Source organism: Centrocercus urophasianus, unplaced genomic scaffold (genome assembly GCF_019232065.1).
Source record: "Centrocercus urophasianus isolate 14NV4802_14NV808 unplaced genomic scaffold, USGS_Curo_1.0 seq_47, whole genome shotgun sequence".
NCBI lineage: Eukaryota > Metazoa > Chordata > Aves > Galliformes > Phasianidae > Centrocercus > Centrocercus urophasianus.
Window position 1 is genome coordinate 177,800 of NW_024885055.1, and position 13,223 is coordinate 191,022.

The window sequence follows — 13,223 nt, forward strand, 5'->3', positions numbered from 1 at the left end:
TCCTCCCTTTTCTGAGCTGCTGAGGAACTTCTTCTAAACCAGTCACTGTAACAAGGTCACCTTCTCTCCTCAGTCCCTAGAAAAATGCCCCAAGAATATTCATGTCCCTTCCCAACCTGCTGGAAGTGCAGATTAACTCACCATCATAGTAAAACTTGACATTTTCAGGCAGTGGTTCATATGGTGGAGCAAATACAGGACCTTTATGCTCTAGGAACTTCCATTTAATTCCTTCAGGGTAGCGCTCTTCTTCCCACCTTCAAAATAAAAATACACAACAATATAATTCAGTTTCTGCTCTTTGCTTTGTTACTTTGGGGGTGTAAGAAACAGAAATTCATAAAGTAATGACACTGACTAAGCACAGATATTTACACTTCTTCAACAGACAAAATCAAAACAACAAACAAGCACAGGAACATCCACAAACAGAAGAACGCCTTTGGTCACAGGTATCTGATGGTCAGTCCTCACCTCCCACTTGCTGCTCTTTTCACAAAAGCACACAGATGAAAAAGCTTAGAACTCTAGAAAATGAAGAATTCAGTCCTGTAAAGCAGTGAGGATCATGCCAAATTAGAGTCAGCTGTGATCTAACATCAGGTCCAGAATGCCTGCTCAGCAAAGCCAAACAATTGTGGTATATTATGCAGCTGCTTTCAGATGTGGGCAAGTGTCCCATTAAGGGCAGAGATAAAGAAACAGATGTTCATTTACAACCTAAACGAGAGCAAACCTGCTTGGACAAGGAAGAAGAAAACCTGGTTTATCTTTTTTAAATTCATTCCAATTTTTGGGGTATGAGAAAGTGTTCTTGAAGAAAAGCAGAGCAGCAAAGAAGATAAGAAGCTTACCTTAGAGCACCTCTATAAAAACGTTTTGTAAATGATGCATTAGTCAACACAACACAGCAAGGCAGGCGCCGCCAATCCCAGGTTCCAGCTGAACAAACTCACTGAGCCAGCAATTCATTTACAGAGTCACACCAGGCCTGCTTCCTCCCCCAGCAACCAGTACCCACTGCCCAAGCCACTGATTCCACACTCCCTCCCCTTACTCTTCTTTCATGATTACTAGGACATTACTGTTACATACCGCCGGCACAGGACTCCCTGCTGAGACAGGCTATTTTACCTTAGTGATTCATCAACTGCAAGACCATTAATCTGTCACAGTATTCAGTCTTTGAATTGCACAGACAACTCTGTTGAGCAGCCAACGACAATAAAATATGTTTAAGCTTCCCTCTTGTGTCAGCCCTATGGAGTAGTTCCCTTCTCAGCACACGTATCTCCGGAAAAGTGATGCACAATTAAATACTTCATTCCTGAAGGGAGATATTGGCCACTGCACAGAAGATGGGCATTGTCCAGAGAAAAGAGCTTCTGCTCAAAAAGGCTCAAAAAAGCTCCACTGGTGCCTTTATGCCAGTAATTTAGGAAGAACAACAATTGTATGGGATAGCACTTCACTACAGTTAGTTAGGTGCCATCTTTGACTGAAGCACCAGACCTCAACTTTTCTTTTGAGAAGCACAGTGACACCTTTAACAGCGAAGCACACAAGCCCAGCTGTCAGTACACAACCTGCACGTCACGTTTCAGTGGAGATAAGAAACTGATATTGACATTTGGTCCAGATCCCTAATATTTACAGTCCTAATGATTGTTTTTAAAATTAATTAGAAATCGGAAATCTAAATGTTTTGTCAGAGATAGATCTAGGCTCTTCTACCCAGAAGCTCTTTCCAGTAAAATGTATTTGAACCATCAGTCTCCACTTAGCCAGGGAAACACTCTCTCTACCAGTATTTTTATTCTGCTAAGAAGTAACAAGGGAATCACCTGCAGTGAGTGCTACTTTATAGAACAGGTTTGTCATTCCTAAACATTCTGTTCTTCTTCCTATTCCTGTTTTCTTATCAAGGATGCATGTGCAATCAGTATTAGAAAGGTAATTGTTTAAGTAGATAGCTTATAGTAGATAGCACATTATGCTGGGAGGCCTACAAGGAAACATGAGATCCATATGGTGGTTTCCAAGCCCACAGCTACCATGAAGTTTGCTGCCAAAAGACCACAAATAATTCCGAAACCTACTTCCACTTTCCTAAACCTCATACATAAACACCAAGACAAAAGATCAAAAAACCAGCAACTCCACCACCACAAAACACCAACTCACAGCCAAACTGCGGAAGCAGCTCCCGGCCCCATGGCAACATTGGAGCAATGTCTCAGCAGGAGCAGGGAGAATGGAATTTATGAGGAATGTCACTTCCCTAATGTCAGCACAAACTGTGCATCCGTCACCCAGGTTCCATAATCAGGTCTCATCCAAAATCCAAAGATTGCAAAGGAGGATCAGGAAGAGAGGAGGGTTGTTTACTTGGAATGCAAATAGGGAAGATTCTTATAAAAAACACAATATACCTCAGGGATATGTTATTTCACAGTAATTAATTTATTGTAACACAAGGTGGAAGGAATGCCTATAAGGTATACTCCTAGATCATATTCTTCACGCTGAAGAATGTGAAGGGTGTGAAAATGATCTCTGAAAAAGAACTCCACATGTGATGCACAATGCCAGTGTCTTGGGAAAGTCTGGCACCAAGCATCCACGTGAGTGAGGATGGAAATACTCAAGGCAGAAAGCACTTCAAGGAACCAGCCAAGAAAAGACATCAGATTTTCAGAAAACTGACTCAGATGGAACATAAGATGTCCTTAAGAGACACAATCAAAGTGCAGATGAAACCCTGCTCAGCAAAGCCATGCTATACAAAGCTGCAGATGGATGACAGGAACCATCAGCAGAAGAACACAGTTACCTACTGCCAGATTTTGTAAAACATGCTTTCAAAGGCAATTTTCCCTTCAGCAGGAAGCACAAATTGCAGAGCTTAATGCAGCTACTTGGGATTGTGCTGCTGAGGCAGATGAGGGGAGAAACGTATGGCTTTCCAATAAAGATTTGCTGTTGAAGGATACAGACTACAGTAAAAGGGAGCTGTGGTTAACAATATAGACAGAACCAGCAAGGACAGCTGAGACAGAGCCAAAAAGACAAAGATCACAACGCTTGAAGAGACTTTCTGTGGCTTCCTATTCGTTGAAGTCCCTGCAGTTTGTTCATTTCAAAGCACATTACAAAGAGGCTGTCAGAGGAGCCAAGGAAAAGTGAGTGACTCAAAAGGAAAAAGAAGTCAGGACAGCCGTTGGGAAAGGCCTGAAAAGCAAATTTCTGGGAGAGAACACAGGTATGAAAAATACTCAAGTGATGATGCTCTATTTGAAGAAGCTGTGGAAAATCAAAGAAATATGCAAAGACTACAAACGCTGCAGAAGGCTTTTTTTTTTTTTTTTAAGGTGGACCAGTAACACTGACAATACAAGGGTATAAAAGACTGAGCCTGAAAGGATTTGAGACTGCAAGATGCTCCCTGACATTACAGATCTATTAGAAAAATAAGAAACCAGCCAAATGATCTGAGAAAAGACTGAAACATCTTCCCAAAAAGGTCATAAAAACACATTACAGGAGAGCAGAAAACACACATGCATTAAACTGAGTCCAAACTTCAAAGCACATCAGCATTATCTCCTCAAATCTAGCCATAACAACAGGTGACATTACTGCAAATAGTTAAAATAATCCAGCAAGTTTCTTACACAGCACAGTACCAACACAACACAGGCCTGCCTTGCACATGAACCACAAAGCTCCTATCTGCTTTTAAAAAGGCTTTAAAAATGTTAAGTGTCTCTGATAATGCAATTTTAGTTACTCAATGATTTTTTACTTCAGGATCGTAAGCGAGGAAGTGCTTTCCATTCCATTTCCATTTCAAACTTATTTTCAAAAATTATTTTCCCAACAGCTCGAGCTTCACCACTCACTTGAGCAGCCTTCACCCTCATGCCTGAGGCAGGAGCAGTTTGGAGAGGTGCACAGCTGACATCCAACTAGAAGAGCAAAGTGGTACTCGCTCACACTGCACCCTTTATGTAACACAGAACACCTGCTAGAACACAGCTATGTATACAGCCACACACCTTCACATATTCCTGCTGGTACCTCAAGCTCACAAGCTTTCACATTGCTTTGAAGGGTGTTAAGTAAAGGCCAGGTTCCAAGTACAAGAATATCAGTAGTGAGTTTTTATGGGTAGTCTCTACATGCGACAGAAGGAAACGTTTCTCATCAGTGGTATAGGAAAAAAGGGATTTGCACTTCTATTTCAAAGGATGAACAACATACTGAATGAGAAGTTCATTTAGAGTTTACGAGAAAGTAAGCCAATTATTCAGAACAAATCCTCATGAATCAACCAAAAAAAAGGCAGATGTGCTTACTCAGTTAGCATGGGAGGTAACAGCGATAGTGCAGGTGCTGAGGGTAGCCTGCATCATCAATATATAGTTACCATTTCCATTTCTGCTCCTCTTCTTTTTTCGGCTTCTTTCTTTTGTCCACTTCAGGGCTTTTCTTATCTTTGTTCTTAGCTTTCTTTGCTTTGCTGTCCTGTAAAATGTTAGAACAAGCTAATGCATTCCAGCTTTCTCATCCTCCAGGAAAAGGTGTTTTAAAGCTAAACAACTATCTTTCGGCATGCACTAGTTTGACCACAAACAGCTGAATTACTGAAGCCTAAATACAAACAGGATGATCAAAGTGCACGTTTAAGTCAAACTCTGCTGACAGTCACGCTTCAAAGTTTTAAACCAAATTATTTACCTTAGAGGTGGAACATATTAAGTGCACACAACAACCACTTATTCTGCCTCACCTGATAAGTGGTAAGTTTGGGCCACGGTGACATGATTGCTTAATTATAGGAACAGCCTCCTTGGTGTGCACTAGTTATATCCACCCTGGCAAATGCTACAGAGCATAAATTACATCACTGTGAGGTGGCTTCTTGGAAATAGTATATGCTCTCTATAAAGACACTTTCATTAAACTAGAGAATTAATCAAGTTTCCAGGAGCTGCCTGCAACATGTGCTTCACAAAGGTGCCTTTGCTAGACATAGCAGCATAGTTCTCAAGACTCCAATTATGGCTAACCTCAACACCACCTCCCTTTCCAAATTTACATCCTGGGTTTCATCTAAAAGCTTTAAATGTCTTTCCAGTGACTAACCTAAGCTTCATCTCCTCTGTTTCTGAACAGTCCTACATTACCTGTGCAGTTACCAAGTGCTGTCAGTAAGGCTCTTCTACTCCCTGCAGACTATATACTTAGCAGAAAGATGAACCGCCCGGAACACACTGTGAATTCTGGAAACATCCCCTCCATCCTTTACTTTAAGTGTAGGAGACAAAGTTCCCCTGACTTCATACATTATGGCTCAGATGAGTTAACCTGCACTCCAAGTCTGATTGCTACACGCAGCTTTGTCCCAGGACCAATCCTTGCCTCTTTCCCTTTGAATTTGACTCCTCTTGCTCTACACAACTCAATACCAAATTGTCAGTCTTGCTTTTCTTGCTAGGAGCAAACTTATCTTTCACATTACCTCTTCTTCTTCTTGTTTCCTTTTCTTCGCTTTTTTAATGTCTTCTGTTTTGATTTTCTTGGGTTTGTAGTCAGCGCTGTGAGAACAAAGACTAGCTGATGAAAATCATCCATTTTCCAGTATAAAAATATAAAGTCATACATGTTCAAAACGTGTGTTCAAGTTCATAGTATTACTGGCACGTTTAATCTCTGAATAAAATCATTTTGCACTCTGTTCTCAGAAGACAGAATAAGGTTTATCCAGCAGAAAAGCCTACAAAGAATCTAAAATCCATAGGCTCTAACTGTAAACAGTCGCCCAGAAGAAGTTTCAGACTGCTGACACAAAAATTTTACTTGATGAAGAAGCAACTAAAGAGTATTAGCAGTCACCCAGTGATTACATGGGATAGAATAAATCAACAAAAGCTCAGCGGCATGTTTCCCCCAACCCTGCTGTCCCTCTCGTAATCATCAGTCTGGGATCTGCCTCCAAGGCCCACTTTTTGCATCCCCCACTAGTTTGAACAACAGCAAAATTGACTGCTGGCAAATTCTTAATCTTTCCATTGCAGACATGAGATGGGAGGTCTTAACACAAGGCAGCAAAAGATTACACAAAAGAAAAGATGTCACACCCATGTCTCTTGGACACTGGGAAATATCACATTGGAACTGAACGCCACTGTGGGTAAACTCTTCCAAGCCTTTAAGTCTAGGCTACTAATAAGGTCACACTCTAAAAAGCTGGACACACATAGATGGTGACAGATCACAGCATGATGTAACTGCCCTTTTATTCTACTGGGCAGGCTACTATACATCAGGCAAATCTCACATGAGCTTTCTTTTGACTTAGAGAAAACTCCTCAGCATAATCCACAACATATTTAGACACTTTTAAAAGGGAATCATGCCATGCAGTGCATGTGAACCTCTCCTCTATGCTGAACAGGATGACTGCATTTTCTTCCTCTTGTGTAGTCATTTGCTCACCCAACAGAAACCAGTGCAGCCACTTAGCTAGCGTTAATACCACACTTACTCAGACTTATGTTTTATAGTCTTCATTGGTCTCTTCTCACTTTTTTTTTTTTTTTCCTTCCCCCCCCATTTACTAACACTGCAGCTCTGCACAGAACTATCTGGAGAAGCAGATAATGGTATTTTTTTCCATGGACAACACAAAAGCTACCCTTATCCTGTTCAGAAAACTTCTAACAGCACAAGGAATTTGGTCTCAGATCTCCAGTTCCCCAGTCCAGGCTGAATATCTCATATCCTACTTGCTCCCTTGGTGTTCTCTTTTTAGAGCCAAGCATTCCCCAGTACCCAGGCCACTTACTCGTCATCTTCTCGAGGCCTCTTCAGGGGTTTGGAGTCCTCTTTAGGAGAAGCATAAAACCCGTCATCATCTGGTTCATCTTTAATACGTGGTGGACTACAGAAAGAAACAAATAAAGGTGGTTCTCAACTTCAAAGTGCATGCTTCTTCGTTTAAGAAATGATCAGATGCAAAACAGACACATCTTCTAGTTTGGGAATGGGTCTTCTTCCTCAGATGCCAAAGACCCAAAGTTCTCTCAACTTCTGCAGGCAGCACAAGCAGAAAGGCTTTCAGCATTCCCATATTTTCTATTTTTCAAGCAACATCAAGACCAATTGTTTACACACAGCTTAGATTTCACTGTTTTTATTGAAAGTCTCAAAGAAACAACTGCAGCTTCCAGCACTTTTAAAACAAAACTGAAATCGTGTATCTTGCAGTCAGACAGGAACATCATATAATTTCAGTTCAGTATCCTTACTGAGTCCGGTAAAAGACTGCCAAACAAGCAGAGATTTGAAAGCTATATTACTGAATGTTTTGCAAACTAAATATTGATACATATGAAAAAGCAGAGAAGAAAACAAAGATCTGGCAAACTTAAACTGATTAGTCTCTCTTCAGTATCCAAACTGTGGGAAGCAAACAATCCTGTTCCCTTCAAACCACAAGTACTAAATTAAGCTCAGTGCTTTCAGACATAATAATCCCCCTGAACACCAGTAGCAAAAGAAAAATAGGGTATGAGTGGGCACAGAGGCCATCTCTTTAAACAAACTCATTATTTCCAGATTTCACAGAAGCATTTCACTTATCTTCAAAAATAAAAAAGACATCACAAAAAGTCCAGAATTACATTTGGAAGCACTTAACGCCATTTCACTCAGGTACAAAAAGTTACAGTGCTGTCTTGGGCTTTCCTATTCGTATTCAATCAAATTTCTATGTCAAATTGACTCAGTTTCCAAGTCAACATGCAGAATCTGCAATTGGGAGAAAAAAAAGCCGCATTCCGCTTTGTAGATGGCAGGCAGCAAGAGACATTCTGGAGTCTTATTTTAGCTGATAACGTGTCCGTGAAGCAGAACAAGACAGTTTGCTCTTTCACAGCTGTAAAGCCACTGCAGTGCTGAAAGATGCAGAAAGAAAACAGGTATGTTTTCTTTGCTGCTGTTAAGAACCCATTTCTGTGGGATTGCTAAGACATGAGTCTGCAGTATGCACAGTCGCAAAACGTCTACAGAAAAACAGGCATTTGTCCCATCTAATTATTCTTCCTTCCAGGCAGAAACCTCGTACTACTGCTTGTTAGGCTGTTAGGAATTTTATCTCATCTATTTTAACACAGCATTTCCCAACATTTTATAATAGTGCGAAATGAAGAGTGATCACATTAGAAGAAGAATGACCAAGCTGAAGCTTGACTCGCATTGTTCCCAAGACTGTAATACTGCTTCTCCAACCAAGTCTCAAAGAAGCAAATCAAAACCATCTGAACCTGAAAATGAACGTTTCAGCAGGAAATTGATGGCTCTTCACCAGATTTTGGCCTTGAAGAAGGCACAACTGCAATGATTACTCCGGGTTTCTTTCACAAACACAGAAGTCACTTTTAGACCAATAGAGGACCCAGTTACTTTAACGTGAGAACATCCAGCATCTCCAGTGCGAGCAGCACACGCACACAATTCTGCTAAACAGCTGGGCCTGGAAGATCATTGCTTTCTATTTCCAGAGCGTTCCCAAAAGGACCTGGAGAGGGCGCCTCTCTCCTGTGCCACGCACAGCCACAGAGCTGGAGAATGGAAATAAAACAGACAAGGGCACGTGCAAAATGTGGAACGAACCACTACCAGGCGCTGTGACTTAAGACAGGATCCTTCTCCCATTCCTTCTGCATCACAGTGAGACCAAGGAGATGTTGGATTTTTTTTTTTTAAGTGGGGTCATGGAACTGGACATATGATTGAAAACTATCCTGAAAGCATATGTGGACACAGCTATCACACCATGGTGCAATGTCAATGGACCAGAGGTACCATCTTAAAAATAACCAATGGCTGGATTTACACAAGTGACAGATCTTAGCTGGTCAAACATTGCAACAAGTTGATATTTTTCTATCAGTTACTCACTTCATGATTTTAAAAGTAAGACTATTAAGTAATAGTACAATATTTAAGCACAAGTAGCACAATATTGAAGTTCATTTAGTTCACATATGCTTAAGCTCATTTCTAATTAGTGGCAGGAATTTAGTAGGATGTCCAGACTTGGAAGGTGCTTCTCATTTTACATAACCATCCTTCTTACCCAGAAAGGCTTTAGCCTCTAGTTGCTTACCTTCACAAGGCCATCTCCAAAAGACAGCTTGCAGGGTTCAGGTATCACTTTTACAATTATAACAGAGGTTCTTTCAACTCCAGCTAATATTTTTTCCCATCGTTTAATCCGTTCTCAGCAGAATTTAACTGCTTGATACCTGGATACACCCAGCACGTGCAGGCAGATACCAGGTGTTCAACAGCTCCATCACAAATCAACGAATGGATCAATTACCAATTTCTTTAATTGAGATGTATATGTATCATCTGAAGAGGTCAAAAGCATTCTTTTTTTTCCCCCACGACCAAGTGAGAAGAATCAAAATTCTGAGCAATAAAAAGTCAAAATGCTACTTTTTCCAGATCATAGGCCTTATTGCTTACCTGGAGAAACCATTTTCCTTTTCCTTCTTTATTTTTATATCACCAGAAGATAATTTAATCTGAAAAACATGAAAAGTAGGACCTGATCAGTATTGCCCAGAGCCACTTGTTTTTTCCAGCACAAGCAGAGTATTTAACTTACTGAGGGAACCAAAGGGCACTGTGACCAGCACTTTTATCACCTGCAGACTTGAGAGAACTACATGACACACCAAGAATAGCAACAATTTTTGCCGAGCAGTAATCAGAAGTCAGTATTTTCTGGCCCTTGGCTTTTTACTGAAGGAACTGAAGCGCAGAATTCATGCAGCACTCACTACTCATCTCTGTTTGTCCTCACACAGCAATGCAATTAATAGATTTTCTTAATCTTGTCTCTGAATCTTAAGTTTGTCAAAATACTAACATGGAAAAATGTAAAAGAAATGGACACGGCTCCACTGTGAAACTGTCTTCGCTCACAATATCTGCAGATAAAGCCCTTGTAATCTCTCATCTGGCACCCCACAAAGCACATCTCCAGTCCTCAGGGCTGGGATACATCTCTCCAGGTCCTCAAAACTTGGAAGTGTAAGCAACATGTATCCACTGTCTTTTTCTTCTTCTTTACCATTCAGCTGTGTGAAACAGGCTCATCCTCTTGTCTCCCCTGCAGGAGACACCTACCTTTTCTTCCTTTCTCTTCTCCTTGTCTTTGTCTTTGTGTTTGTCTTTGTGTTTCTCTGAGCTGCCATCTTTGTGTTTGGTTTTCTCCTTGTCTTTATGTTTCTTTTCCGAGGAGTCTTTGTGCTCACTGCAAGACAAGAGCATGTTTGGGGATGCCTGAGAAGAACTGAGCAATACAGTTAAATCCCAATGGTAAGAACAGAGCCAGAAGTTCCAATCATTACCAGCCCCAAAACAAAGGTGATCACTAGCAGGAAGATCCAGCAGTCTCCCATTACATGTCATCCATCCTCCTCAAGAAGAGGATCAGGAAGGGAATATACCACAAAACCGCAACAAGCAGTTCACATCAGGAAACCCTGTCAGCCTGTGCTGCCAACAAGATCCTCAGTCACTGCACTTCAAGTTCAGTGCTTTAGGTTCAATACACAATTCTTTACGTCCACATAAAGGTCAGTGAAATAGATCTGCCCGTCTCATCAATGCCCATATGAGCTTTCATTCAGGCACGAGTTTATCTTTTTAACAGCTCTCATCTCTGAAAGTAAGAGAAAGATCACTGATCTTTACTATTCCCAAACAGATGGGAAAGTAGTGCAGACAGGATATGTGATGTCCTTGTGTTTATACAGTGCTAAACAGAAAAGGCTGTGAGGACTGCCTGAGCCCACCCTGGGCTGAAGCAGGTCAAAGGCACAGAGGAAATCAGCCTCTCTTCTCGTCGGGCAATAGCTCACCAAGTGAGCTGCCTTGCTCACACTACTGGTTCCCAGTCCTCCACCCTTGGCTCGCTCCACCCCTGCTGCTCTCTGAGGCAAGCTGCTTCAGACAATGCAACATAAAGCAAAGCTTTACTAGAAATAGGCAGCTCCCTTATTTTGCTTATTTCAGCACCAAAGCACAAGCCCTAACCAATCTGGGAGAATGCAATCCTGCAGAACAGCAAGCCTAGAACGTAGGGTAAGAGAGGAACTTTGGAAGAAGACGTGCTTCAAGTCATGTTTCTATTAAAAAAACAAAAAACAACCAACTGCAAAAGACCTGGCTGTTTGATGGCTACATAAAGCAAGCAGCACACTAGCCAGCTCCCGTGAAGCTTGTATGATTAAGAGCAAGGCAACTAATCACAAGTATTTCAGTCCACACCCAGCTGCAAAGTCCAGCGAGTTTCAGCACCCCAAGTAACGCCAGCACAAATGGCCCAGGACTAAGGGCCATCTACTAAGGGCCTAAATTATTCATGCCTAAGGCAGCACACAGTGCAATAAACACACGCTTGGCCTTCCAAGCCAAAGCAGCTGAAGTAAGAAAATTTAACTCTAGAGGAACTCAGTACACTCATATGCTGTGTTGCATCAAGAGATCAGTAGGAAGAGAAACCGGTTTCATTTTTAACTCTCCAGCAACTTCTCTTCATAGTACATATAAAACAGTATGGAATTACACAAACATTAAAGGGCAGCGGCACTCTAGAAATTCTTGCAGACAGACACACAGCACATGTTGGCTGTGAGTGAAGATTCAACAACTGCAGACTATTCTTACCCTGCAGATCGTGTTATGCACGCTGCGTGATCAAGACATGCGAGCACATACAGAACATCCTGACACTGGATCTCAGACACCCAGGAGATGCCCCTGCTGCTCTTGCTCAGACCTCACATCCCATTTTCTCTCTCCTGTTCATCACTGTCTCTGAGGCTCAAGATACCCATCTCATTTTCTTTTGCATCAACTAGATTCAGTGAGCATCTGAAAGCACAAAACCCCATGTGCGTTTAACCATTTTTAAACTCAGAGAAATCTGAAAATTCTGACTTGCTACCTTGTTCTGTGATCTGCATGCAAGATGGGCACCTCACCCGCCAAAGAGTGAAGTTTTTTCATTACCAAGGTGTATCACCATGTACATACAAAAAACCCACAACAACCCAAAGAACAAACACACACAGCTGAGATCCATTTTATTCTCTGCAAGACTGCCTGTGTCTGTTTTCCTACGCTTTCTTGTTATTTGGTATTTAAATTCTACCTGCAATAACATGTTTTACTGAGACAACAATTTGCATCTCCAAAGCACGGCATAGGCTGCCATCAGTGGAGTTGGCTCTCTAAGGTACAGTTCATCATGGTTCCTGTTCCTTGGAAGTTCAGAATAGCAAGAAAAGAAGAAAAGGCTTTAGTTTTGGCTTTAGTTTTTGCAACCACACTCTTTTTTACTGGTAGCTTTCAGTGCGATGAGTAGAGCATTGTGAGGTACACAAAATGTTACTGAAACAGATTGTTATTTATTAATTTACATCTGCAAAGCTAAATCTGAAAAAGGCAGAAAACCCACTTGGCCTAGAGAAATGGCAAGAGTTTTTGTATGTGCTGAATGCTTACACGTATGCTGGAAGGAAAAGATTGCTAAAAACTTATTCTTGCTTATGTAGAAACCCAGACAATATCTCTTATTGAAGAGGAATTGAAAGGGGCCATCACTAAAAAGCAGCATGTAATCTACAGCTAACATTGGCCAGCACTGGGGTCAGAATCAACAAGTTTGGCTTCCTGAGTTGGCCTTATTTTCATTTAAAAAAAAAAAAAAATAATCACAAGATCATCCCTCCTCTTCCCTTGGCAGCAAGCTGTAGCATTTCTCATTGAAGCACCATGGGCTCAGATAACCCAAGATAAGTCAGTCTCTCGTTTCACTCTGCAGCTCATTTTCAAAACAGCTGGTACTGGTGACTTGTCCCAAGGTCTTGGCTTGTTGGTCCTGGTGATGAAGAAATTCCCCATGTAAACATCTGATTTGGAAACACTGATAACAAAGACCTCAACAGACAATCCTGAGAAAATGTACTTATTTTTCTCCAAAAGCAAAGCAAGTTTCTCACGTATTAACTTCAGCCAGCAGCTGAGCAATTGTGATGTTTCAGATGGCTGAGACACTCAGGCGAGCCTCTGGGGGAACACAACCACCACACTACTCTGAAAAGAAAAGAGAGGGCAATGGGTTGCCATCATCCCTG

At 41.4% G+C, this 13,223-nt stretch overlaps 1 protein-coding gene across 1 annotated transcript in view; it reads right to left on the reverse strand.

The window, feature by feature from the left end:
* Window positions 1-13,223, reverse strand: part of TOP1 (DNA topoisomerase I) — a 62,280-nt gene that overhangs the window by 14,917 nt on the left and 34,140 nt on the right. Inside the window, exons 4-9 of the mRNA XM_042834499.1 lie at window positions 10,207-10,333; window positions 9,541-9,599; window positions 6,851-6,946; window positions 5,525-5,600; window positions 4,430-4,527; window positions 142-257 (exon numbers count right to left, since the gene is read on the reverse strand). Of these exons, the coding sequence (XP_042690433.1) occupies window positions 142-257; window positions 4,430-4,527; window positions 5,525-5,600; window positions 6,851-6,946; window positions 9,541-9,599; window positions 10,207-10,333 (572 nt within the window). The remainder of the gene's footprint in view (window positions 1-141; window positions 258-4,429; window positions 4,528-5,524; window positions 5,601-6,850; window positions 6,947-9,540; window positions 9,600-10,206; window positions 10,334-13,223) is intronic.